Source organism: Vulpes lagopus, chromosome 12 (genome assembly GCF_018345385.1).
Source record: "Vulpes lagopus strain Blue_001 chromosome 12, ASM1834538v1, whole genome shotgun sequence".
NCBI classification, from domain to species: domain Eukaryota; kingdom Metazoa; phylum Chordata; class Mammalia; order Carnivora; family Canidae; genus Vulpes; species Vulpes lagopus.
In genome coordinates, this window is record NC_054835.1 from 38966987 (window position 1) to 38994306 (window position 27320).

At 53.5% G+C, this 27320-nt stretch overlaps 2 protein-coding genes across 7 annotated transcripts in view; one reads left to right on the top strand and one right to left on the bottom strand.

The window, feature by feature from the left end:
* Nucleotides 1–12120, bottom strand: LOC121472938 (translation initiation factor IF-2-like). 6 transcript variants are annotated; one of them, XM_041724614.1, is made up of 4 exons: nucleotides 12099–12120; nucleotides 9734–11602; nucleotides 797–982; nucleotides 1–708 (listed from the first exon to the last, which is right to left on the bottom strand). In XM_041724614.1, exon 2 carries the CDS (start codon nucleotides 10710–10712, stop codon nucleotides 9798–9800), a length of 915 nt encoding a protein of 304 aa, XP_041580548.1. In that variant the 5' UTR covers nucleotides 10713–11602; nucleotides 12099–12120; the 3' UTR covers nucleotides 1–708; nucleotides 797–982; nucleotides 9734–9797. The 6 variants fall into 6 exon arrangements, 4 of the variants coding, with proteins under 4 accessions (XP_041580548.1, XP_041580544.1, XP_041580547.1 ...); XM_041724610.1 differs by having other exon boundaries at nucleotides 2–708; nucleotides 9802–11602; XM_041724613.1 differs by having other exon boundaries at nucleotides 6–708; nucleotides 797–1005.
* THRA (thyroid hormone receptor alpha) overlaps nucleotides 9400–27320 on the top strand; it is a 23729-nt gene continuing 5808 nt past the window's right edge. The window contains exons 1-6 of the mRNA XM_041724609.1: nucleotides 9400–9621; nucleotides 20119–20471; nucleotides 22875–22942; nucleotides 23546–23646; nucleotides 26035–26182; nucleotides 26816–27021. Coding sequence (XP_041580543.1) covers nucleotides 20419–20471; nucleotides 22875–22942; nucleotides 23546–23646; nucleotides 26035–26182; nucleotides 26816–27021 — 576 coding nt within the window. The 5' untranslated portion in view covers nucleotides 9400–9621; nucleotides 20119–20418. The remainder of the gene's footprint in view (nucleotides 9622–20118; nucleotides 20472–22874; nucleotides 22943–23545; nucleotides 23647–26034; nucleotides 26183–26815; nucleotides 27022–27320) is intronic.

Consider the following 27320-nt stretch of genomic DNA (forward strand, 5'->3'; position numbering starts at 1 on the left):
GTAATACATATAAACAAAAGCTTTGTGGGAGTCTCAACAGTTTTTAAGAAAATAAAAGGGTCCTGAGACCAAAACTACTGCTCTACCCATATAAATTTTTTTCGGTTCCTAAACAACATGTGATTTTTGCCTCCCAGCCTCTAAATATGCTTTTCTTTCTGCTTAGTACACTCTCACCAATATGCCTGGCTAACTCCTATTAACAATAAGATCTTGGTTTAAACATCACTTTCTCCAGAAAGCCTTTCCTGATTGCTTAGCTGAATTCCATGCCTCTCTCACATACTCCCCTAGTACTGTCTTAACCTTCGTCATAAACCCATCCTGTGACTGCTTATGTCTGTTATTACTCACTAAATTCCTTGTGTACTGGGATCAGGTCTTGTTCACAGCTATATCCCCAGGGCCTATACCACTATCTGACACACTTATGAATATTTATTGATAGAATAAATTCATGTAACATTCATCACAACCAATGAAGTATTATTACTTTCACAAAAAAACTGAGGCTCAGAGAAGTGTTGTGTTGAAACAAATCCACCTAGAAAGCGAGAGCTGACGATTGTACTCCAAGTCTTTTACCTCCAAATCCTCACTCTCTGGAATAGATGGGGCAGTTTACCTGGGAACTAATGGCATACTTCAGGTAGGACAGGATGAGAGGATTGGGGGAAGGTCCAATCATGGCCTGCTCCAGTAGTGCTTCTGCAAGGGGAATAACAAAGCAAGACTGAGTGGTTATAATTTTTATGGGTTTAGCCCTCCCATCTTTCCTTCCTACTCCACTTGAGACCTGCTAGGTTGAGGATGTCCCAGGTGGCTCCTTTGGGAAAGAATTTCTTCATGTTGATTGCCCACTGGTAGTCACTCCATCGCTCTTTCCAGGCTTGCAAAATGGCTTGCTTCAAGTTCACTACCTTCATGATTTCACTCGGAGAAGGGGCCGATGGCAGTCAGCTTTGAGGTGGGAGAAACTGAGCTAAGAGAAGGGGAGAGGAGATTCTGAAGGAAAGAACAGAGAAGGGCCAGGTTGAATGAAACGGATACGGGAAGATTTAAGGGAGGCAGAGGAACTACAAAGAAAAAATGGGGAAGAGGACAAGGAAGAGATTCTCTCAGGTTCCTCCCTCCTGAATCATCCTTCCTTAAACTGGAGCACTAAGAAAAGGGTGTCAAAGGGACTTAATATAAAGAGTAAAGAGGGTGGCAAGGGGTTAAGCCAATACGAATGCCTAATTACGCCCTCAGCTCTGGCTGCGTCCCTCAGCCCCTATCACCCCAAACCCACAGTTTTTCCTCCACCTCCCCCAACCTTGAAACTATAATTCCCTATTTCCTTTTCATCCACCACCTCCCCAATTTTATGCCTACCGTACAAGCTAGTTCTACATCCTAGGTGTCGCCATCTTGGCACTTATCAAAGAGCTTAACTTCTATTGGCTGAGAGTAACAAACATGAGCCAATAAGAATGCGGCAAGAGACAGGTCACTCCACGATGTCTTCTGGGAATTGTAGTTCCTTGGCCTGGGCTAGTGAGGAAGCTAAGGGACTTAAGCTAGTCAGCCTGCATTGTTTCTCTGCTTTGGAAAAGGACAGACAGGAGCTGAAGCATCACAGAGACTCGGGAGCGAAGAGGGGGAGAGCTCTCAAAAGACTGCTCGTAAACAGGCGTCGCCCAAAGACGTCACTGTTGACCAGGCATTTAAATGATATTCTGACACTCTTTCGTTATATGCTAGTTAGTAGGCACAGTAGGGGTGTGGTTTTTGTTTAGTAATACGTTTTCTCTTCTCTGACCTTTTTTTTTTTAATTAATTAATTAATTAATTAATTGGTGCTCCTACACCTCTGCATATACCAGAGTTCTCGTATTCCAGAGGCGACATTGGGGCTTGATCAGTTGCACATACATCACCATTTAACCCCCAGGTTTGGCAGTCCTCCCAGAATCTCCTGGCCCCGCATACTGCTTGAATATGGGGAGAACTAAGGAGGAAAATAGGGGTAAGGTTATTAAAATTAAGGAAAGTCTAAGAAACTGTCATAGCCAAGAGAGCTTAAGGAGACTTTTTTTTTTTTTTTTTTTTTTTTTTTTTTTTTTTTTTTTTTTTTATGATAGGCACACAGTGAGAGAGAGAGAGAGGCAGAGACACAGGCAGAGGGAGAAGCAGGCTCCATGCACCGGGAGCCCGACGTGGGATTCCATCCCGGGTCTCCAGGATCGCGCCCTGGGCCAAAGGCAGGCGCCAAACCGCTGCGCCACCCAGGGATCCCCTATTTTTTTAAATTTATTTATTCATGAGAGACACACACACACACACACAGAGAGAGAGAGAGAGAGAGAGAGAGGCAGAGACACAAGCAGAGGGAGAAGCAGGCTCCATGCAGGGAGCCGGACGTGGGACCCGATCCCGGGACTCCAGGACCACGTCCTGGGCCAAAGGCAGGCACTAAACTGCTGAGCCACCCAGGGATCCCCAAGGAGACATAATTATTAAATGTAACTTGGTATCCCTCCCAGATGTTGTCCTGGAACAGAAGAAGAACATTAGGTGAAAACTAAGAAATACGAGAAAAGCATAGATATCAGTTAATAATAACATATCAATAGTAGTTCATTCATTGTAAAAAATACCATACTAACACAAGAGGCTAAATAAAAGGAGAAATTGGGTATAGGGTAGATGGGGGTTCCCTACTATATCTTTTCCTGTAAATCTAAACCCATTTTTATTTTTATTTTTTTAATTTTTTAAAAATTTATTTGTGATAGTCACACAGAAAGAGAGAGAGAGAGAGAGAGAGAGAGAAACAGAGAGACAGAGAGGCAGAGACACAGGCTCCATGCACCGGGAGCCCGATGTGGGATTCGATCCTGGGTCTCCAGGATCGCGCCCTGGGCCAAAGGGAGGTGCCAAACCACTGCGCCACCCAGGGATCCCTAAACCCATTTTTTTTTAATTTTTTTTTAAAATTTATTTATGATAGTCACAGAGAGAGAGAGAGAGGCAGAGACATAGGCAGAGGGAGAAGCAGGCTCCATGCGCCGGGAGCCCGACGTGGGATTCGATCCCGGGTCTCCAGGATCGCGCCCTGGGCCAAAGGCAGGCGCTAAACCACTGCGCCACCCAGGGATCCCCCCTAAACCCATTTTTAAAAAAGATTTTATTTATTCATTCATGAGAGACAGAGAGAGAGAGGCAGAGACACAGGCAGAGGGAGAAGCAGGCTCCATGCAGGGAGCTCGATGTGGGATTCGATCCTGGGTCTCCAGGATCAGTCCCTGGGCAGAAGGCGGGCACTAAACTACTGAACCAGGCACTAAACTCCCTGGCACTAAACCAGGGATCCCTAAACCCATTTTTTTTAAGTTTATTAAAAATACTATGATAGGGATGCCTGGGTGGTTCAGTCAGTTAAGAGTGTGCCTTCTGGTCAGGTCATGATCCCAGGGTCCTGGGATTGAGTCCCACACCAGGCTCTTTGCTCAGCAGGGAGCCTGCTTCTCCCTCTGCCTGCTGCTCCCCTTGCTTGTGAGTGCTCTCTCTCTCCCTCTCTCTCTTTGACAAATAAATAAATAAAATATTTAAAACAAAACAATATGATGTCTTGCTTATCCTATGGAACCATATTGTGCATAATTATATTTAGGCCTTTAGACATTAGCTCTTTTTTCCGCCTCCAGTAGGAAGCTCAGAAGCAAATACCATTCCCCTCTGACTCCAATGTCTGAGCTTTCCTATAGACAGCCCTTATCCTTTGCCCTGGCCTGTGAACAGAGCATCCCTAACATTTATAACCTAGGACAAAAGTAAGCATGGAGGCCCCAGCCAGTTCCACCACCGCCCATTTTCAGCTCCCCCATCCGATACCCTAAGCCTGATATCCAGGTCCATGAGGCCAAGTTCCATCCGTATTCTCCAGCAACCATTCTGGCGACCCTTTCACTGGCAAAATCAGTCATCAGGGGGATGAATCTGGGAGAGCACTGTGTTCAGGGTCTGGAAGCAAACTTGTGGCCCTTGTGACAGAGAATAACAGGATCCCAGGTATTGGAGCAAAATCACAATACGGAGACAAGGACTCCTGTTCTGAGGGTTTGAGTGTTGCTGAAGGAGGGCCAGATCACATCCCTCTAAGGTCATGACTGCCTATGGCCTTTCTCTCTCCCCATAGACCCATCCACACCACCTCCATTCTGCTCCCTTTTGTGCCTACTCAAGTGACACCACCAAGAAAGAGTACTTCTGCAAAACAGCTGCCAAATATGAGGAGCTAAAGCTTCCAAAACAGGAAGGGGGGAGAACCCAGACTCCCCACACTTAACTTCCGAATTGCCCCAGCCACGCACACACACTCAAACTCGAGATGACCACAAACCCTGTTCCTGTGCGGCCTCACATGTACCTGGTCTCCCTCCTTTTTCCCAGATCCCCACTTTCCCTTTGTCTGCTCCTTCTTCTCCTTCCTTTCTGGTTATAGTGCCCCAGGGCCCCCGACCTTGAGCCATCCTTAGATCCTACAGTTCCTCTCCCATCCCTCATCACCCAGCCTGCCACTCTTAGAGAGAAGCTGTCAACTTTGAGACTGCTCCTGACTGAGTTAGTGGGTGTTGGGTACATTTGGGGGACTATCTGGGCCCTGAGGATAGTGATATTCTGAGCTTCAACCATCCCTCTCTGGCAGGAAGCCTGGCAGATCTCTGGGGTACCTTCTTCCCACTTCACAGAGGCAGGGAGGCGGCTTTTGTAGTCAGGCCATCTGCCTTCCTTGTCCCCCCACCTCTCACCAGCAGCTCCTTTCCTAGGCTTGGCAGGGTTCCCCCAAGGACTGGACTCCTAAGGGACTACAAGGACCCCCTTAGCTCTGAACATGGGCCATCTTCAATTTCTCTGCTTTTAATGTCTGGCTTCTCTACTCTGTAAATATCAGAGACAATTTTTCTTTCTTTTAAAAGATTGTATTTATTTATTTGAAAGAGAGAGTAAGCGAAAGAGAGAGAGAGAGAGAGAGAGAGAGAGAGAGAGAGAGTATGAGCATGGAGAAGAGTGGAAGGAGAGAGAGAAGCAGACTCCCTGCTAAGCAGGGAGCCCGGATGCAGAACTCGATTCCAGGACCCTGGGATCAGGACCAGAGACGAAGGCAGACACTCAACCCACTGAGCCACCCAGGTACCCCCAGAGACAGCCTTTCCACAAACTTCCTCCCTCCACACCACATTAGCTTCCTAGGACCCACAGGCTCTCTGGCTGGATCCTCTTTCCCCAAGGATAGGACTCTATGAAAATCCTCCTGTGGGTAAGAGAAAAGTTGTCAGCATCCTCTTTGGATATAAAGGAAAACTGCCCTTCCATACAGCCCCTCTCAAAAATCCTTCTTACCCCACTTTCTCTTGCTGTCTGTTTCTCCCCCCCTGAGCACTGATAAAGGCTTAGCTCCCACCTCTGCTCTCTTAGTTCCAAGCTCCAACCTCTTCACCTTATTGGCTGGTCTGGCTGGGGAAGGGGTCTACCTGGAGAAGTGGGGCAGATGGAAACCAGCCAGGTAGAGTTACATGGCAACACTGAACAGAGGCAGAAAAGGAGCTAGGCCAGAGTGGAGGCTTAGGGTTAGATAAGAGGCTGTAGGGAATAGGTGTAGGGTTTTGGTGCCCAAAGGGATGGGGACATTCTAGGTGAAAAATAAATATAAGGAAAAGTGGCAAGAGTCTAGACCCAGAAACATTGAAATACTTGGTAAGCATACAAGGTACTAAGGGTTTCAGCTCCCCTTCTCTCCACAGGGAAACTGAGTCATTCCCCTCCCCTAGCTGGAACATTTTCTTTGGAAGCTTGCCTGGGTCCCCCTGCTCTGGGGAGTTAATTGGCAGCAGAGGCATGAAGAGTTGTTCCCACACACTCATACACAGCTGGTTCCAAACCAGTTCCCTTCTCTGACAGGTCCCACATTAAAATCTCCACTTTCTTTCTATCTGGGAGAGAAGAGGATGGGGGAGAAGCCTACAACGTGGACCCACTTTAAAATAGTTCCTGGATTTCCCCTGCCCTACAGAGGTCCAGAAAGAGACCAGCCAGGACAATGAAAGGCAGAATTTGAACTAATTATTGAAGTAGCTTCCTCTCCAACACCCTGAAGGATGCCTCCCCTTTCCACACTCCTTCCTAGCTCAGAGAAGAGACGTCCTGTGATCCTGAGGCCTGGACAGTGGCAGGGAAAGGAAGCCCGCTTGCCATTTCCTTTGCACCACCACCCCTCCCTTCAGGCCCTGAGAACCACTGTGTGCTCCTGGCCTCCACACCAGCTTGTCCCATCTCCTTTCATTGGAGGGGGAGGGCTGCAGTGTGGTAAGGCTCAAACCTCTTTCTTTTCTCCATTTCCACTACCTTTTCTCGATTGAAAGATCTCTAAGGGGGAGAAACATCTGGGGGTTGGGTTCTCTTAGCTGGTTTCCCCTGCTGCTTTTCCAGAACTCCCCAATAAGTGGGGCTGTGTCTGCAGAGTCGAGGGGTATCTGCTGGACACCTCATCACTTGCTGACATCACCCAGAGTGCAGGAGCTGGAAATGGGGGAGAGGTGGGGTTACTGAGGCTTGGGCCCTGGCAATAGTTCCAGGGCAGGTTGGTCCAGGGCCTGTCCCTTGTTTCCCCTACCCCCAATTGTTTGTGGCTTCTTGGCAGGGGTAGAGGATAATGTGTGGGGTCTTAGCTTCCAGGCTTTTGGGGAAGCTCTTCAGAAAGATATTTGGATCCTCTGGCTTCTAGGGGGGACCCTGAGAAATCTTGGGGTGCTTCCTAGCAACAGTCTGAGAGGAAAGGAAGGAGGAAAGGAGAGAAGGCGGGGCCCAGGCATAGCTGCTCCGATGGGAGCCCAGAGAACAGGCTGTTCCTGCTGCCTCCTTGGCAACCAAAATCTAAGAGGGAGGGGGCCTTCAGGCAGATCCCCCTCAGAGGGTCTTTATCCATCCTTACTTGTGCCCCACCCCCCTACTATCCCCAGGGATTGGGCCCTAAAGCAGAGGTGGGGGGGATGAGAGGAGACTGCAGCCCCGGGTGGGGGTTTCCTGGCAAGGAGACAACAAAAGCTGGGGCTGAAATGACTCTGAGAGGAGCTAGAAGCTTCAAGAAATGGGGGTAGGTAGGATGAGTGGGGTGGGAAGGGGGCTGATGCAATAGCAGGCAGAGGCTATAACTCCAGACCTGGGCTTTGCTTTGGAGGCAGTGTGCCCTTGACTTTGCCCTTGCCCAGGTCTGTTACCAGCCCATATTGGGAGCCAAGGAAGAGAGGTAAGAAGAAGATGGGAATGGTAAACTTTGGTCTTTGAGTTCAAGCTGCCCCATTCTGCCCCTGAGGGAGGTCGAGAGGTGGATTAGGAGGCACTTCATTTTCTATGGCTTTGGGTCTAGGATTTCAAAAAGTCTCCCTCACCAGATATCTTTAGGGCCTTTCGTCAGAGATGTGAGGGAAGCCAGAGTGGAAGGGAGACAAAACCATAGCACTTTCGTATTCCCGCTCTGGACTCCGTCACCCTGTCCTAATCCAGATTAGTGCCAGACTTCCCCATTGCCTCCTGGTTCTGCCTGACGGGTGCAGAGTATAAATGCAGCTCATCTCATAAATGTATCCCATGCACAGGGATTCCATCTCAACTCCCTGGGCAGGCTAATCCCAAGAGACTATTTCCATACAGGAGAGAGCATGCACCCTAAGCATTGCACATTACAGCCTTGCTCCCCCGGGTTTCAGCCAAACATGATCATCGAGGACGTGGCATTGACCCGAAGACAGTCACCTCGCACTGCACACTGCCCTGATGCTGCACGATGCAGCCTACTGCCCCACACTGAGCTGGTGCATGTCCACTGCAAGCCCAGGCTGAACCCACAGGTTCACTTATTGCATGCTGACTCTGCACCCTGCAGGCTCCCTTCACCCACTGTATTGTCCTCATCACCACCCACTCTGCATCCTGTGGGTTTCATCCCAGCTGCCCCTCTCATCCCCAGGATTCCAAGGAGTCCCAAGAGAGGCACCCTCCTCTCCCCTCCTCTATGCATTGCAGACCCCAATTATGCTCTCCCCCCAAAAGGAGTCGCTCCAAAAGAGCTGAGGAGGCAAGAGCCTGAGGATAATATGAACAAGGGCAGCCTGACTCAGATAGACTTAGAGCCCCACTTGGCAAGTGATTCTGCCCAGTATAAACTGGGCAATTGGTAGAGCAGCTCCCCTTAACACACACACACACACACACACACACACACACACACACACACACTTCCCAAGAGCAGACTGTAGAGACTGGGCTCCGCCCTGGGAGCCAAGGGAAGGCTGTGGCCCCCACTGGTAAAACTGGGCTAATGATAGTGGGGGAACCGGCGGGACCAGGGGGGTGCTGGGGTAATTAGGGTTCTGCCTGGCGCTGGGAGATCCTGAGATGAAAGGGGCTCTGGCGTCACTGAGATGGTTTTATATCCATGAATGCAGGTGTGTGTGTGTGTGTGTGTGTGTGTGTGTGTGCACGCGCACATGGGAGGTGGAGCTGGAATGGCAGAGACCTCTCCTTTGGGGAAGAAGATCCTTTTTTTGCAGCCTGCCCCCCTCTTTAGATTGGCCCTAGTACCATTTGGATTTGGGTGGGGGCAAACACAAGAGGAAATACCACCACTGTAGGGCTGAGAGTTGAGGAGGTAGGGCAGGCCTTGCCTCCTCCCCAGCTCACCAAGGGGACCAGTTGTTGAGGAAATAGCTGGTGGCAGTGAATAGAAAGCCTATATTGAAAGAGGGTGACATTTGAAAGAAGAGGCAGTGATCAGGTAATAATGTTAGAAATGAGAAGGGGAGGGGGTAATAGGGAGTAAACCTCCAAAAGGATTAAAAACGTGGGATGATTGAGGGAGAAAGGACCTCAGGGGTCACTTGCCCAGCCCTAACATTTTAAGGTTGAGGAAGCTCCGTCCCCGAGAGCGGTGGTGATTTGCTCAAGGTCACACAGTGAGTAACTGGCAAAGAAGGGCCCCTGAACTCAGAAACAAATTCTAAAGCTCCTAGGGCTTGGTATTTAGACTTTCTCCCCGACTTAGAAGGTGCAGGCGGCCCGTCTATATTCCCTTCTCCATCCCCGTGGTGCAAACCCAAAAACCTCCGATTCTTCCAGCAAGCCAAAGCTATTTTTTAAAATATGTCACCGAGCACCACTCCTGCCGGCGGCGCCGGGAGTGGGGCGGGCGAGTGCGAGCGGGGCGGGGGCAGAGGCGGCCGAGGGGCGGCCGGGCGGCTGGCCGGGGTCCCGGGGCGCGGCGGGGGGCGGGGGGCGGGGGGCGGGGGCCGGCGGCGGCGCGGCGGCCTGCAGGGAGCAGCCGCGAGCCGGCCGGGCGCGCCGAGCCCGAGCCCCAGCCGGAGCGGGGCGGGGGAGGGAGGAGCCAAGAGCGGCCGCCGCCTCTGCCGGAGGAGCCGCGGGGCCGCCACACTCGCCCCCCGCCCCCCCCCGCGCTCACTCGCACTCACACCCGGGCGCTGGAGGCGGGCGGCCCGGGCCCCACCGGCCCCCCATGGACGCCCCCGGCACGGGGCGCTGAGACCCTGCGTCGCTGCCCAGCCCTGTCCAGCGCGCCACGCCGAGGTAAGAGGGAGGGAGCGAGGGGGCATTAATATGCAAATGCCTCGCAATTGATTATGCAAAGCCGTGGGGCTCTGGGGCCAGCTCCCCGGCGGGCTGGGGGCGCCGGGGGTACCTGCTGCCAGCCTCGGCTCTCCCCGGCGTCCCGGTCACCCTGTCACAGTCCGGGAGCTCGCAACTTACACCCTGGGGAAGGGAGGTGTTGCTGGGAGGTCGGTGGGCCCCGGGGTTCGCCGGCAGAGATGGCGTCCAGGCCTCCCCCTCGAGGGCCCGCCCGGCCTCTGTCCGGCGCGTCTGCTGCGCACTCCCGGGCCCGGCCCCGCTGCCGGCCGCCGGAGCTCCCCCGCCCGCCGCGGTTTGTTTACGGTGCGCCGGAGGCCTGCCCCCCCCGCGCCAGCCCCCACCCCTAGCCTCCGAGGCAGAGGCCGAGGCCGTGGCCGAGGCTGAGTGGCCTTTGCAAAGGCGCCTGCAGCTGCGGATGGCTGTATGAGTGGGGTGGGGGTGGGCTTGCACAGGCCCCGGGAGAGGGAAGCCTCCCCCCCCATTCCACCCGCCTCCCCAATTGAGCATGGCTCTCTGGTTGCAACACTCCTAATTGCAAAAACGCTGCTTGGAGGGGAGGGAGTGTGTGTGTAGGGGGGAGTGTATTTGAGGGTCCCTAGATGATCTGGAGAGTTGAAGCTAGTGTGGTTGGGGTAGAGAGGGAGGAAGGGACCTGTGTAGTGTGCCCCCCCCTGTTTCCCTCCCCTTGCAACGTGTCTCTGGTGCCCCTTCTGTGCCTGGGGCCCTCCCCTGTCCGGTGTGAAAGAAAGGCCTGGGGCGGGGGGCAGGGATGATAGGGCCAAAGGAGAGAGCCACCGTTTACAGGGGTGGAGGTCGCAGAAGGAAAGCCAGTGGGATAGGAGCCTGCCCCTCAATGCTGGCTCTGGCCCCGGGAAGGGGAAGGGATGAAGGGGGCTGTTGTCCTCCATGAGGGAGGGGAAGCAAATGTGACATGCAGGCACAGAGATATGCCCACACAGACAGCCACATGCATGCACACCCAGGGACACCCAGGCAGACTCAAGGACAGGAGCTGTTGGACACACCCACATGGGGACAAGGGAAGAGGCAGGCTGCCGCTGCTCCGGAGAGCTCACAGGGGTGGGACACACCCACGGGAGACCAAGAGTGGGGAGACCAACCTATGCACATACCCACGCACAGGGTCACACGGAGATGCTGTCACACACAGGGGCAAGGAGGAGTCGCTGTCACCCACACAGAAAAAGTCACTATCGAATGCATGCATGAACACAGAGCAATTGCACACAGCCGCACATTACAAAAGACCCTGTCACTCACAGGCACACACGTGCTAGCATGAGCCCAGTCACACAGGCATCATTGCCTGCCTTGACAGTGCCTGTCACTCAGTCAAACGCAAACACAGTTACACATCAACACATGTGTACACAACTTAGCAACAAGTATTTCCTGGACTCTTACTGTGGATCTCTAAGGTTCTGGATACAACAAAACCTCTACTCCAAGGAAAATCAAATTCATCTCTGTGAAAAGAGTCCTCCTGCATAATGGTGCAACACATGCATTCACGATAATATTATCAGTCTCTATCGCTTGTCATCCCTCCACTGCTTAGGTGGTGAGCTCCTTAAGAGCTCAGAGAATCACTCCAAGAGCTCTGGATCCCACCCAGAGCCTAGCACAGGAAGTGCTCTGTAAATACTTGTTAATTGATTGACTGGGAACTCCAGACACAGGTGTGCTCATTTGCACACAGTCTCAGGGACTCAGGTGCAGTAGGCATTCACAAGGCTCAGGTCTATGCAGTCACAGGTCCACGCCCACAGCTGTGTCCAGACAACCCCCAGACGTGCACACTGTACACTGTAGCCATGCAGTCAGGCGCACCCCTAGATGCACACACAGTTGTAGATTTTTTTTTCTCTTGAGCTTCCTCCTGTCTTCCTCCATTCTCAGCCTTTTTTTTTTTGAGGGGCAGAGAAACAAGAGCAATGAGAGCAGGGTCAGGGGGGTTCCAGAGGGCCGAGTCATGGGGCTGAAGCAATGTCCAGTGGCTTCCAGCAGCTGAGATTATCCTAGCTGCTGGGGGGGAGGGGGCGGAGTTGGGGAGAGCCAGCTCCTAGGGAGCGGTCCCTATCGCCACCTTAAAAGCAAATGTGGGATCTAGCGGCTTCTGCCAGGGTCGCATATCTGAGCCTTTCCTGGGGCCATTGACTTGCCCCCAGCGGAGTTCCTGCCTCCCACCATGAGTCTGGCCCCTCTTCCCACCTCTGCCCTCCTGTCTAAACTTGGAAGCCTTCCTTAGGAGGCCGTATGCTGGTGAGTGTCTGGGTGAGCGATGTGTATTTTTGACTTGGAATTTCTCTCTAATGCGCTGTCTTTCTTTGCCCTGTCTTGCTGTGTCTGATTTTCCCCTCTCCTTGTTTCTCTGACAGTCTGGAACTCTCTCTCACCCGGTCGCTGCCCCCTGTCTACCCATGTTCTTGTCTCTGCCACAGCCTCCTTTCTCAGAGCTGGGAACTGGCAGTGATGAGCCTCATACTTTTCCAGTTGTTAATCCTCAAACCCCGCCCCTCGCCCCGCCTGCCCTGCCTCTGGGGTCACCAAGAGGTTCCGGTGGGGGGGTGTGGGGGGCTCAGCTGGCTGCTCAGGACATCCTGCGCTTCCTCAGCACTGCAGCTGCAGCAGCAAGTTTTAGGGTCTGAGAAGGGGGGGACAGGGGTCAGCTACAGCACACACTGACCTCTTAGGCTGGCATGCTCAGCCAGGGCACACCAGTGGAGTGGAAGCCCCTGGTATGCGGCCTACAGCCAGCTAGCTCCTAAGATAGCCAGTGAGGAGGCTCCCCACCACATTGACCCACTGGAAACAGTCACCCCCATGGGCAGTGGCGGGAGTTGGCAGGGCTCAACTGAGCAGGGTCAGTGGCAGTACTCACAATGGCCTTTCTCCACACCCCTGGCAGCTGAGATCCACCTCAGAGATGCCCAACAGCTGTGCCCTTTGCCCAGCCTCAGAGCCTGGTCCTGAGGGTACAGCTGCCCAGATTATGTGGGGGGCTGAGTGAGGCCCTGTCTCATGAGTGTAGGCTTCAGCCCAGAGTGGGAATTGGGGCAGGAGGTAGTGGAGCAGGGAGCCCAGAGCCCAGGGGGCACCAAGCATTTCTGGCCATGCTCCCCTCTAGCCATGACCTATTTGGATGAGGTGGCATTGGTAGTGGTTCTACATTAGATAATCCATTGGCCACTACAGAAGGGGAAGTTGAGGCTCAGTCACAGGGGAAACATAGCTGGATCAAAGAACAAGGTATTGTTCCTTTAGCAGATAATAAAATGCTTAAGAGAAGGGATTTTTTTCTTCTTCTTTTTTGGGAGCTGGAGTGCCTGGGTTGGCAGGCCCAACTCTGCCACTTGCTGGTTGTATAACCTTGGGCAATCAATTTAACCTCTCCCTTGCCTTATCTGTACATTGAGAATGGTAATACCTATCTCATTCAGCTTTTTGAGGATGAGAGGAGTTAGAATATATAAAATGCTTGTAAAAGTGCCTGGTGCATAAAAGCACTGTATGTGTTAGCTGTTATAATGAGGAAGCCTGTGGGTCTGGGATCCCCTGGATTTCTTGGGGAAGCTGGGTAGAGAATTGGATCTCCAGACTTCATAGGAATGGGGTGGGGGTTGGGGAGGATAGTGGGTTCCTAATCTCCAGCCTCCTCCACCTTCATATCACATCTCTCTCCCCTACAAGTTTTTGCAAGCTGGAGCCCCTCTACCTCTGGCATGTAGAGTACAACACCCTACCTCTCTGCTGGAGACCCAGCGTCCAGCTACCTAACCATTAGTTAGTCACCCAGGATCTAGCACCAGCTGATAGATACCAGAGTCCCCATCCCTGCACCAAGGGGGCATTTGTGTGAAGGGTGGTGGCACTGAGTAAAGACCAGCGGGTGGGTGTGGCACCTTGAGGGCCAGGGTCTGTCCTGAGTTGCCTCTCTTCTCTGGTGAGTCTGGTGATGAGATTCCTCTCTCCCCCAAATCCCTTTTCTTCAGCACTTCCTCTTGCAGGTCTTTGCAAGCAAAGACCGTACAGGGATGCCCTGTGGTGGGTCACTGGGGAGCTTCAAGGTTGGGAAGTTAATCTCAACTCCAGTTCTCACGGTTGCAAAGGGGACTTGTGCCTCTTGGGGAGGGAGGCAAGCATGCTTATAGTGGAAAGAGCACTGGCTGGGAGTTGGAGGCTGGGTTTTTGCCATTCACCAGTTGCTGACTTTGGCCTGAGTTTTCCTCATCTGGAGACAATGATGCCCCCTCACTCCAAGCGAGGATAAATAACATAATGTGGCCTGACACCTGTGGTCAAACCCTGTCACGTCCTGGCTTGATAAGCAATGCCCATGGGTTCTCCTGTTCTTCTGGGGGCTGCATGCTCCAGGGTGGGGATCCACCTGCCCCCTGGAACCAGAGATCGTTCCCAATCTCTCACAGAGGCATCTGGGGCCAGTGTGTGGTGGTGATGGTGGTGGCGGTGGAGGCATATGGTTTTCAGGCATAGTGGGTTGCCTGCCCTCCTCCCTGGTAGGCCAAGGTTGAGGTAACAAAGGGGGCCTCCTTCTAGCGTGTCTTTGTAGGAAGTGGTCCAGAGGGAGGGGACAGAAGTTCCCCCGGAAGACAAGGAAAGCAAGGTGGAACTCACTGGTGCCCAGGAAATGCTATGGTTTGGTCCCTGCTCTGAGGGTGAGCCCTCAGTCTGGGGACAGGGGACTCAGGTTAAAAGTTAGGGCCAGAGGCACAGCCTCATCCCCAGCAGTGGCAAGGAGCAGCCCCAGCCCACCTCCCCTCCTTCCTCCTGTCTTCCTCTTGCAAGGAAGAGATGAGTTCTTGGCTTCCAGAGCCTAAGCTGTTTCATTTTCTCTTTTACCCAGGCGCGTGGGCGGGGGAAGGGGAACGCGGACCCGAGGCTATCGGCTATTGGTGGCTATCGGCGTTTTTGTACACATCAGTGAGTGGGTGTGTGGTGCGCGCATCCATGTGTGCGTGTTTTATGCATGTGTGGGCTGGGGAGGGCTCTGAATATCTGCTGGAACCGGGCGCCGGGCTCTGCGCATGCGGGGTGAGTGTGTGTGTCTGCACGTGTCTGTGTGTGTGCCGGAGACTCAGCTGCATTCACTTGCTCGCGCGCTCTCTCGCTCTCTCCTGCTGTCTCTTTCGCGCGCGCACACGTACTCACACACACACAATTTTCAATCTCTCTCCCCTTCCCTCCCTCCCCTTCTCCCCCTTCTCTAGCGCTCGCGCCGTCTCTTTCTCTCTCCCCCCTCCCTCCCTCCCTCTCCCTCCCTCTCTCCCTTTTTCACTCTCCCTCCCTCTCCCCGCCCCCTCTCTCTGCCTCTGCCAGTTCTGCCTGGGTGGGGGCTAAGTCCCGCGTCCCTGGGGTGCCTGGGAGAACATCCCTGCCTGTCTTTGCGCCTCCACCGTTCCCTTCCCTCCTGGGCGATGCTCCCCAGGGCTTGCAGACAACTCTATGGCCTCCTGGGAAGAAGAGAGTGGGGAAGGGAGGACCCCAAGCCCGGTGCCCATGGTGCCATCTGCAGCGAGTGCCTTGGCCCCGTGACATTCATGCCTCCAGCATTCAGCTGCCCTAGCTCCCAGCTCCGATTACCCTCCCCGGCTGGCTGCTGGGGGTGAGGGGGGCGGGGAGGGGGGGAGAATATGCCATGCCCAGCTTGGGGGTGCTCCTAACTGCCTTCTTGGCTACTTGGATCTCCCGCTTCCGTTCAGTTCCGGAGGGGAACTGGGACAGAGGCAAGAAGTTCTGTGGGTTGGCAGGGAAGAGGCTAAGCTCTGGAGCATGGCTGTGGGCGTGGGGAATGGAGTTGACCTCTAGACCTTGGGCACCCACCTTGATACCTGACTGGAGCTGGCCTGTGGTGGGAAGGGGGAGAGAAGAGCAGCAGGTGGTTAAGGTTATAGGGGTGGGGGGGTAGGATGCACACAATCTTTCCAGTCTTTGATGTTAATACTGGGCATCTGGCCCAAGTCAAGGCTGCTGTTTATGTCTTTCTGTCTCTGATCTGCAGGGGGGGAGTTTCCTGTTATATTCTTTGGGGGGAGAGGATCTTTTGTTTAAGTAACCATTCGCCCCCCATGTCATATCCCCTACCCCCATCTCTCATTCTCTAGCCTCCAGGGCCCCTTGGTGAGCTAGGAGAGCAGGCTTAAGGGTCACTGCTCTTAAGTTCCAGAATTCCATCTCAGGGGGCCAGTGAGAGCCCACCAAGGAGTGCTGCCTCCCTCTTCTCTTCCCTCCTGCTTGCCAAGCTGGTCTGTGTATTCCTCTGCCATCTCATTCCTGCCAAATAGTACCTTTCTTCCCGCCTTCACTCTCTTCTCTTTCCTGGCACAAGTCTAACAGTGAGTTGGGTGGGGCAGTCCTACTCAGTCCATACCTGAGAATAAAATAGGGTGACCTGGGAAAGTAGAAAGAGGGTCCTAACCCTAAGAGGTGCCTACCTACCCTTCCACACGGGGGCCTGTGTTGTGCTGTAGCCTTCACTCTCACCAGACTTCCCTGGGGCTATTGGTGTTTGTGGCTGCCCGTGGGAGCCCACGTTGGCACAGCGGTTGTGTGCACACAGATGCCTGTGTTTGCCTGTGCATGCCCCTGTGTATATTTGGGCTACAGTGGCCACCTGGGCCCCTTAGCATCACCCTTCTTGGCACCCATAGTGTGGAGTCAGGGTATTGATGCCAGGCTATGGGGGGGGAGTACTGCCCCCCACCCTAGCATCAGGCAAAGGGGAAGGGGAAAGGGAGGCGTGAACCTACCCACAGCACTATTAATAACCCACATGCCAGGCCACCAAGAACCAGCTGTCACCGTGGAAACCATTTCTACTCCCCCCCTCCCCCAGCCTCTGTGGGGTGGGACTTAGGCGGGGCATGAAGCACCCCCCACCCATCTTTCTTTGTTACCTTTCTCTCTTTGTCTCCCCTCTCCTTCATTTGTCTCTCCTCCCTACCTCACCCCTTCTGTCCCCCATCCCCCATCTCATTGCTGCCTTTCCCTCTACTTCATTGTCATCCCAGCTCGACCCCCCCACCCCTGCCCATCTCTTTGTTCTTGCCTCTCCTCATCTTTCTCCCCCTCTTCCTCCATCATCCCTTTTGCCCCTCTCCTCCTCCTCTCTCTCCACTTTTCTCAGCCCCCTCTATACATGTGTGTCTCTTCCTTCATGGTTGGCAAGGAGGAGGGCTGGGCTTTCTCTAGAGCATTAAGGACAAAGTCCGAGGGCCCCACACAGATGGGGCCAAAGCCAAGAGCAGACACTCAGAGGAATCGTGTGTGTAGAATTTGGGGCCAGATTCTGGGGGCAGAGAGGCCCCTTGGGCCCACAGGACTACAGAGTGGGGCAGCCCAGCAGTGGGAACCTGGCATGGTGCCCATGGATGCTGCATTGGCCTCTTGTCTCTGTCCCCCTCCACACCCCGTTGCAAAAGCACTTAAGCTTAATGAAATGCTTCCCCCTCCGCGGGCACCTTGCCCATACTGCCACCCAACAGCTCTTATCCGACAAAGAGGGAGTGGGTGGCCAGCCCACCTGACAGGTGGGTCTTGCCATCCGGCAGTCCAGTCTAGTCTCAGAACCCCACAGCTCCACCTCCCCTTCCTCAGGCTGAGCCTCCACCTCTGCAGGCCGAGTGCCAGGAAGGAGCTTGGGGAATTAAGCTAGACTCCAGGAAGAGGGAATAGAGGCTGCCCTGCAGGGTGGACATCCCTACCTCACCCCCTCTTCCCGGCTGAGCTTTTCGTTCCCACAACTAACCCAGGCTCACATGCTATCCACCTCCCTGCATGCTGGACCCTCTGTTTGCTCTTATGATGTCTCAGAGGTCCAGGTATGTCCCTAGAGCCCAGGGGTCCCCAGGGGTTCTCCAGGCTCTTGCTGGGTGCCACGTGAGGGTGCCCTGAACATGAGGGCAGCACCTTGCTCCTCTGCCCCTTGACAAGGGTCAGCATGGCCAGGGCACCAGAGCACCATTCAGCTCAGCACAGAGGTGGGGCTCTGAGAGAGAGAGCTTGACCCTCCCCCCAGCAGGCACGTGCAAGCCCTTGGCAATGCCCAGACACATTTGGAGTGAAGGCTGGGCTGGGGAGGAGGAAGGGAAAATAAACATGGTGGCTTAGGTTGGCACTACCCCAGGTGTGCCCTGTAGCGACTGGCAGTGGCAGGGAGCAGGAGGAGGGGGTCCTTTGGAGCTTTGGCCCTAGGCAGGAGCTGTCCCGGCCCTGTGGCTGCTGCTAGTGTTGCCCGCCTGGCCTGGCCCCCAGCTGCTAATACCCATTCCCATATACCCTGGTCCTCTGGGCCTGCCCCCAGGGCCTGCTCCTGGGGGCTGCCCCTCTCTCAGCATGCCCACTTCTGTGCTTGCCTCCTCCCATCCCTGGGGGCGCTTGGGCCTCCGGCTGGCGAGTGGATTTTTCCAGCTTCTGTAAACAAGTGGTGGCAGCGTGCCAGGTGGGCAGGAGACAGGCGAGGGCAGCACCGCAGCCAGGGTGTGCCAAGCACCGAGGCACAGCCTCAGGGGGGAGACAGGGAGACACCCAGACCCAGAGAGAGAGAGAGAGAGAGACAGACAGACACATACACACACACACACACATTCAAATGCAGACAGACGACCAAAGGAAGCCTCGCTGGGGCGCAGATAGAAGTGGAAACAGAGGTGACGCAAAATAGCCCTTACTTGTGCAGTCACACCCCTACAACTTCCCTGGCCCCCTACCTCTCAAGTAGCGGGCCCCAGTGCCCAGTCCCTGGGCATCCCCACCCACTCCTTCTCCTCCCCCTACCTCTACCCCTTAGGGCTGGCTACGCCATTATAAATTTATAACAGGAATTTCTTCACAAGCCAAGAAAAACTTGACCTACTTTCTTGACGGCTCCCTGGGCTAAGACTCCCCGCTCGTTGCCCCCCCCCTCAGTCTCCTGTCCAGCCCCTAGTGCCCAGTCCTGGTCTGTGGGGGTAGCAGAGGCACCATGGGCCACCCTTCTGTGCTCCTGCCATGTTCCTCCAGCTGGGGGCTCCGTGGGGTGCAGAGGCCCTGTCCTGTTGCCCTGCCCTGCCCAGTGACCTGACTTATCTCTGCCTCCCCTCCCACCCTGGCTCCTTATCAGTTCCTGGGGGTGGGGCAGGGGGCCCAGGGGTGAGGTGTCTGCTACTGCAGCCACGTGATGGAGGCCATGTGTGGGGAACTGTACCCTTTGTCCCCCACTCACATGCCCACACCTGCCTGTGTGTGCACAGGCTGCAGTATGCCTCAGGTCTGTCACCTGTGGTCAGAGGGGCGGTGTGGACAGAACGGTGGGCCCTGGGCTGGCACTGCCCTGGACCCCAGCTAGTGGAGCAACACTAGCGTTGAGACAGCCTGTGAGGTTCTAATCCCGGAGTCACCTGCTTCCTAGCTACATGCATGGGAATGAATGATCCAGCCTACAAATTCATCTGTAGAGTTCTGATGCCCACCCCGGAGGGGGCATATATTATGTATTCAGGTGGCACATGTTGGTTTCCTTTCCCCTTTCCCTTGCTGTCCTGGTGGGTGGCAGCACACTTAAGCCAACTGGGAAGTCTGATCCTCAGGCTGGGAAGTGTGATTTGGGACCTTGGACAGGAAGTTCTGGAGTCCTTGGGGGACTGGGACTGGGGAGTCATAATTTGGTCAGCAGCAGGGGGGATGTCAGCTCCCCATTATTTTCAACATCTCTCTCCATAAAGGCACTCAGGTGGGGGTTCATGATCGCTGGATGTTGCCCCCACACCCCATGCTTCCTTCTTGAGTACCCCCACACACACCTGGGCTGAAAACTGCTCATTTTGGGTCTCCTCTTGCCCTGTAATACTGATAAATCTTATAAAAACTCGACGAGAGGGGTGGTAGCAATAGCTAACGATTAATGGGTGCTTTGTCAAGGGCCAGGTGCTTGATTGAACATCAGGATTGACACATGGGAGGGCACCTGGGTCGCTCAGTGGCTGAGCATCTGCCTTTGGCTCAGGTCGTGGTACCGGGATTCTGCGATCGAGTCCCGCATCGGGCTCCCCACAGGGAGCCTGCTTCTCCCTCTGCCTGTGTCTCTGCCTCTCTCTCTCTCTCTCTCTCTCTCTGTCTTTCATGATAAATAAATAAAATCTTAAAAAAAAAAAAAAAGGATTGAGACATGGTACGTGATCACCTCATTCTTTTCCTCCATACCTTCCCAGGTCTGAGGCTTAGAACGGGTATCTCCAGTCTTGCCTGCTGCACCTGTTGATCTAACAGATTGTCCCAATCCCCTCCCTGTGCTTGCCCTCCATGCCCCCCACCATCTTTTTATGAGCCCCCAAGAGCCCAAAATGTTGCCACCAAAGGAATCCTATCTACCTACTCCTACCATGGCCCTGCCTTATCCCTGCTTCTCTCCTCTCTTTGCAGGGACTTCTGGACAGAACAAGACTCTAAAGCTACTCCCCCAGTCCAAGACCCCTCCTCGGACCCACACCCACCTTGCCCTCAGCCCTACCACCTGCCACTCCCTGGCCCCTCTCACCGCCCGCCCCCCTTGGGGCACAGGGCATGGTGTGAAAGGCCAAGTGCTGAGGCAGGCACCATGGGTGCTGTGCCCTAGGGCCTGGGTGGCAGGGGGTGGGTGGCCTGTGGGTGTGCCGGGGGGGCCATTGTGCCCACCCCAGTCTCTTGGCGTGCTGGAGGGCATCCTGGATGGAATTGAAGTGAATGGAACAGAAGCCAAGCAAGGTGGAGTGTGGGTCAGACCCAGAGGAGAACAGGTAATGGGTCTGGCAGCCAGGTCATGCCAATTCCTAGGCAACAGGCATGTTCACCTGGCTGGGCAAATGAGAACTGAGCTTGGGCTTTTTAAGCACCTTTGGAGGGATGGGCATGAGACCAGCATATCTGCTGCTTACCTTTGCCCAGGAGGTGAGGTCATGGCCACATGTGGCAGGGAATTAGGCACCTGGATTGAGAGATGTCCATTTCGGAGGGGGGAGGTGATGCAGAGCGATTACAGCAGCAGGCATGTGGCTCTTCTCTTGACAGTGCTAGGAAATCTCACATGCCCTCCCAGTGTCCCTCGGCAGCTCTCACCTGAGCATGTGGAATGCATACAGCCTTGCCGTTTTCCTATTCTTCCTACCAGACTACTGTGTGGTCCAGAACCCATGGTGCATGGGACATGACATTTCAGGGCACATGCACCAGTGACTGTTGGTCACGGCCCATGCTTATATTTGGAACCTATTGGGAGCCCCACAAGCTCTTCCTTGTTCATGGGCAGGAGCGAGCACTGCTGTGCGGCTCCTCCCAGGAAGTGGAAGTGAATGCCAGCTCTGAAGGTTTTACTCAACACGTGGAGGAGGAATCAGCCCTGTACACACAACTAGGGATGGGTTACCTATTATCTGCATTGCCCTTGAAGAGGCCAGAGGGTCTCCACTTCTCCCATCAGCCCTAAGTAGCACAGAGCTCTGTCCCAGTTGGCATGATGCCCCAAGAGCTGGGTACAGCCTGTGCCTATGGCCAGGGAGAGGGTGAGGGTGAGGGTGCTCTGGGGAGGAGTGTGGCCGTTGCCTTGGAGACCAGATCTTGAGCCAAGAGGCCAGAGGCTTGGCCAGGCAAAGCCTTGGGGCCCAAGTCTAGGTCCCTGGAGAGATGGAGGAAGTGGATGAAGCTGGCAGTTGTATAGGACACCTCAGGTATCCCTCCCAAAGCCTCACCCCAGAGGGCCTCTGAAAAAAAGATCTGGCCTGTCACTGCATACCTCTCACTTGCAGCCTCTGTACCTCCCTGCGCAGACTTATGTGAGTCTGGGAGAGTCTGCTCCTAATTCAGAGAAAAGTAGGAATGCAGGTTCCTGGTCCCCAGCACTACCCTCTTTCCCCCATCTTCCTCCCCTCCCCCCATGTCCGTGCGCCACCTTGTGGCTGTCCCTGGGACTGCACCCAGAGGCTGTGAGCCATAATTGCTGAAAACCGCCAGCTCAACTAGGGGCTGGAAGGCCTGGAGTTCTCCCACACCCACTCCTACTGGAGGCAGGAGGGAGATCTGAGCCTCCAGTGGTTGTAGAAATCAGACAGGGGTAATCCCCTGGGGGCCTAGAACACAGACTTGTCTGTGACTGTGACCCTGGCCAAGGTCACTGTGTCAGTGTGTTGGGAGCCGCATCAGGCTCTGGGGGGAGGAGCCCTGCAGTATGCCACATGCAGGGTGGGTGTGGGAGGTTATACAATCCGAGCATGCATGTAGAGGCTTACATAATCTGTGTGTGCTGATGTTATGTAACACATATGGGCAGAGGCCAGTGACATATATGTGCAGTGGCTGAGGGTTGCTGATACCTTGCATGGAGGGGTCCAGAGTCCTTGTCCTGGCTCTGACTCCAGTGCCCAGTGTCACCAGGCCACAGTGGGGCTTTGGTTTGTTGCTCTGTTAAATGGAGGCCATGAACAGGGTGACTCTGGAAGTCTCTTCTTATTCTCGTATTCCAGGTTCTAGGTTCTAGTTGCTAGGCGCTATATGTTTTCAATACTATGGTTATTCACCATGTGTGCATGACCTGGAAATCAAGCAACATGTTCACTGGGGGGAGGGAGATGGTATTATTAAGTGTCTCTCCAGAGGGTTGTGTAACAGACGGGCATATCCTAGAGGTCATATAATGCTTTTGAGAATGCCCAGAAAATTTCATAGATATATAGATTTTGTTGCTTATTTACTATGCTTAAGTTTATACTGAAGGCTTAGTCATTCAGATGTGCTGGTCTTATGTTATGTATATCTGGGTGCTCTAAAGGTTATATAGCTTTAAGCGTGTCCTGAAGATTCTTTCTGCATAGGTGTCATGTATTGAAGGCTTAAACGTATGGATATCTTGTGGATTATGGGTGTTCAAGGATCTATAATGCGCGTGTGTGCATGTGTATGCACGTGCATGTAATGTGTGTTTGGGCCCTAGAACGTGCCTGCGTCCCAGCCAAGCCCTTTATCTCTCTCCTCAAAGCTTCTAGATAGCTGGACCCTTCTCAGTTTTGTCACCTGACCTAGGGGTGGAAGTAGAATGAGGACACAAGATGGAGGGAGTGGGACCTGGGGGATTATATAAACCTATTGGATGAGAAGGGGGCTGCCCAAAGAGACTGCTCTGTGATTCTGCCCACTTTGCCCCCATCCAGTGCCAGGTCACCAGATGGAAAGCGAAAAAGAAAGAACGGCCAATGTTCCCTGAAAACCAGCATGTCAGGTGAGCCTGGCTGTGTGTGCCTTTCCTCCCCACCCACAACCCCACTAAACCAGGCCAGGGCTCTTTCGGGGCCTGAGCATGGACCAGCAGCTCCTGTGTCCCTTGGGGAGAGCTTCCTAGAGGGCTTGGGACCGACTTGTCTGAAGGTTAGAGGGGTGAAGAGGGCATGCCCCAGCCTTTGAGGATGGATTAGGTCAAGAAGGGCCTCTTCCCTTCTCCGGCAACCCCCTTGCCTGAGCCCCACCCCCCTGCACCCTGGAATCAGAGTCTGGGCTAAGGAGCCAAGGGACTGTATTTTCCAGAGATTAGCTGCTGACCTGTGCTTCTCCTGCATTCCCCCTCCCCGCCCCTCAGATGCAGCAAGAGAAAATCCCCAACTGGGCAGTCGGAAGAACTGGGATTCTCCATATTCTTAGGGAAGGGGATGGACAAGATGACCTCTGACGTGTCTCCAGGATTCTACCTGGACACAAAACCCTTCAAGGAGGCTGGGCTAGGGGATGGGCCAGGAAGGAAAAAGTTGGGGGAAGAAGAAAGTGTAGGAGCCTCTCTGCTGGGGGCCCAAGCCATGCCTGCCTGCCTGCCTCCCTTCCTCCCTCCCAGGGTATATCCCTAGTTACCTGGACAAAGACGAGCAGTGTGTCGTGTGTGGGGACAAGGCAACCGGTTATCACTACCGCTGCATCACTTGTGAGGGCTGCAAGGTATGGACCAGCCAGCTCCTGCCCCTCCCCTGCCACCTGAGCCCCCATCTCACCCACCTTAAGGCCCTCAGCACCTGGCAAGGCCAGCCCTATGAACATGTCACCTAAAGCCCACCTGTTGCTCCACCATTGCTCTCTCTCATTCATTTGTTCATGCACAATCTCTGCTCTGCCACTCATATGTAAGATGCCTAATTTCTCTGGGCCTCAATTTCTTCATCTATAAAATGAGCATAATCGTCCTACCTACTTCAGAGAGCTGTTGGGAGAATTAAATGAGCTAAGTCATGGAGAGTATTTAATAACAGTGCCAAGCACATAAGAAGCGCTCAATAAAAATCCCAGCTATTGTCCATCCATTTGGTGTATCAGCTATGAGGGATGTAATATGTGCCCTGCCCTTGGGCTGCTCATGGCCTACCCAAGAGAGGCACACTAGAAACAAACATCATTTTTCAAAATGTGGTTCAGGGGTTCAGTGCAGAGCCCCAGATCCCATTCCAGCCCCACTCAGTCAGAACTCTTTGTGGTGAAGCCTCGTGGACTCTGCCTTGAAACTGGTTCCCTGGTTGCTTCCCTTGCATCTAGAAGGTTGAGAACCAGTGCTGGGGGGGCGGGGGGGGCATGGTGGGATCCAGAGTGGGAGAAGATGACAGAGTGTCCCTGGGCAGATGGGACAAGGTCATAGACTTGGGGAACCTTAATTAGATCTCACTTTGCTCATTTTAACCTGCTAGGGTTTTCCAGGATCATCACCTCATGAAAATGTAAGACCTTCCAAGAAACAAAAGTATTTAAAAATATGTTAAGGCTTCCAGTTTCTCTCTTTCTTAGTATCAACCAAGCCAAGAGCACCCGGGATTTAGCATCCTGTAGCATTGTTCACGGAAGCAATACAAATAGCGTAACATAGAGCAAGGATCCTCACCCTCAAGGACAGCAAAGTCCTAGAGGAGCATCCCAGAAAGACAGAAATGCCTTGGCCCTACCCCAAGAGAGTCTGATGTTGTAAGTCTAGAGTGAGACCCAGGAATTGGTATTTTTTCATAAGTGCATTAGATGATTTCAATGCACTGCAGAATCTGTGAACTCGGACCTTGTGTCCCATATGTCAGGTCCAGTTCTGGCTCTCCTGCCCATTTAGCCAGTATTACTTTGGGCAGATTGCTTACTCTCTCCAAACTTCAGATTCCTAGTCTCAAAATGGGTTCCTACCTCATGGGGTTGACACAGCATCAAATATGATGCACCAAAAAACAAAACAAAACAAAACAAAACACCCCACAAATGCTTTAAAAAATAAACAAACAAATGCTTTTAAGTGCCTCATAGCATTCAGCACATGTTAATTCTTGGTATTATTACTGCCATCTTGATTCTTGAGGTTTTTCCTTTATTTTGTTTTAAATTTTATTTATTCACGAAAGACACACACACAGAGAGAGAGAGAGAGAGAGAGAGAGAGAGGAGAGAGAGAGAGAGAGAGAGAGAGAGGCGCAGAGACACAGGCAGAGGGAGAAGCAGGCTCCATGCAGGACGCCGGACATGGGACTTGATCCCAGGTGTCCAGGATCACACCCCGGGCTGAAGGCGGCGCTAAACCACTGATCCACCCGAGCTGCCCAGGTTTTTCCTTTAAAACAAAGATGAGGGATCCCTGGGTGGCGCAGCGGTTTGGAGCCTGCCTTTGGCCCAGGGCGCGATCCTGGAGACCCGGGATCGAATCCCACATCGGGCTCCCGGTGCTTGGAGCCTGCTTCTCCCTCTGCCTATGTCTCTGCTTCTCTCTCTCTCTGTGAAAAATAAAATAAAATAAAACCAAGTAAATAGTTTATATTTAAAAAAAAATAAAATAAAATAAAACAAAGATGAAACCCTATATATAGAATTAAACATTTTCTTTTAAAGCTGGTAGGGTCCACATAGTGCCTTTTCTTGATTTTTTTTTTTTACCCCCTGCCCCATTTCAAGAATTCCACCTGCATGAGCAGCAGGCACCATGTATAGGAATGGTTTGGGGAGGTCAGTTTTATTTTCAGAGTTGGTTAGCAAGATGGAAAATGAGATATCAGTTGGACTTCCAAAGCTGCTCTTCCTTCAGGCGTCATAGCACCTGACACCATCCCAGGCTCTTGTCTCTGTACTGTGCTCCTCATCCCTACCCCTGCCACCACCACTACCCACTTGCCCCTGCCCCTCAGCAGCCTAGGAGCTGAGGGCACATGTTTCTATGGTCCTTTGACCCAGCCAAGTGATCTTGGGCTTGCTGGTGTCAGGAGGATGCCAGGCTCCCTCATTAATCCCCCCACACCCCAGTGGACTGACTGCATGGTTGGTTAGGGAAGGGGAAATCACGATCACTCCATGCTTCATCTCCGTCCACCCCAGGGCTTCTTTCGCCGCACAATCCAGAAGAACCTCCATCCCACCTACTCCTGCAAATATGACAGCTGCTGTGTCATCGACAAGATCACCCGCAACCAGTGCCAGCTCTGTCGCTTCAAGAAGTGCATCGCCGTGGGCATGGCCATGGACTGTAAGGGGTTGCAGGGGGCAGAGTTGAGCCAGATGGCTGCGGGTGGGGGTGATTTCAGGTATGACTGCTTTCTGCCAGGGAATCCTCAGGACGCTCAAGGCAGAGTGACAGTCCACATCAGGCTGATGGCGGAATGAATGTTCGGGATCTTGGTCCCTGCTGCCCTGGGGAAAAGGAAACAGAGGATCTCTCTTTGAGCCCTACATGTGGGCCCCAGTGCCTACCTGCCTTTCAGCACTCCAGGGCTTTAGAGAGAGTTGTCAGGTAGAAAGGAGTCCTGAGCATCCCACCCTAGCACAGGGTTCTTGACTATAAGAGAAGGTACCCCACTTCTGGGTGAGAGAGGGCATCTTGCATCGGCTAGAGATCAGATAGCAGGGTCTTCTAGTAACCAGTTATCGGAACCCTTTAGACCAGGATATGCGAGTCACCTGGATCAGCTCAAATTAGCATTGATGTGGTCCCACTGATTCTCATGATCCCAGACTGCGCCACCCAACTGCTAGGTGATTTGGGAAGTCACTTAACCTTTCTGGCCCTCAGTTTCCCAACCTGTACATTGGGAGGAGTAGTTTCTGAACAGGTTGCGGAGAGTGCCATGCAAAGGGCGTCGTGTCTCTCTGCTGTTGATAGTGGTTCTAGATGACTCAAAGCGGGTGGCCAAGCGCAAGCTGATTGAGCAGAACCGGGAGAGACGACGGAAGGAGGAAATGATCCGATCACTGCAGCAGCGACCAGAGCCCACTCCCGAAGAGTGGGACCTGATCCATGTTGCCACAGAGGCCCATCGCAGCACGAATGCCCAGGGTAGCCACTGGAAGCAGAGGCGGAAATTCCTGGTAAGGAGAGAGCCCTCCACCTCCCCCCCCCCACCCCACCCCCGGCCCCGGGAAGAGCTGCAGCCAGGTGACCAGGAGGGAGAGTGAGTTCAGAGTCTTGCCTCCTTCAGGAAGCCTTCTTAGTTTAATCTGACCCAAAGCTGATGCTCTCTACAATTTGGCAATCCTGACTCATACACCTGAGTATATGTTGCTGCTGTCTGAGCATGGCCTATTTCATCAGACTGGGGGCTCCATGAGGATAGGACCTGGCCTTCCTCCTTGAATTTCCAGAGAGCAGGGGCAGCTGCTGCTCTTTT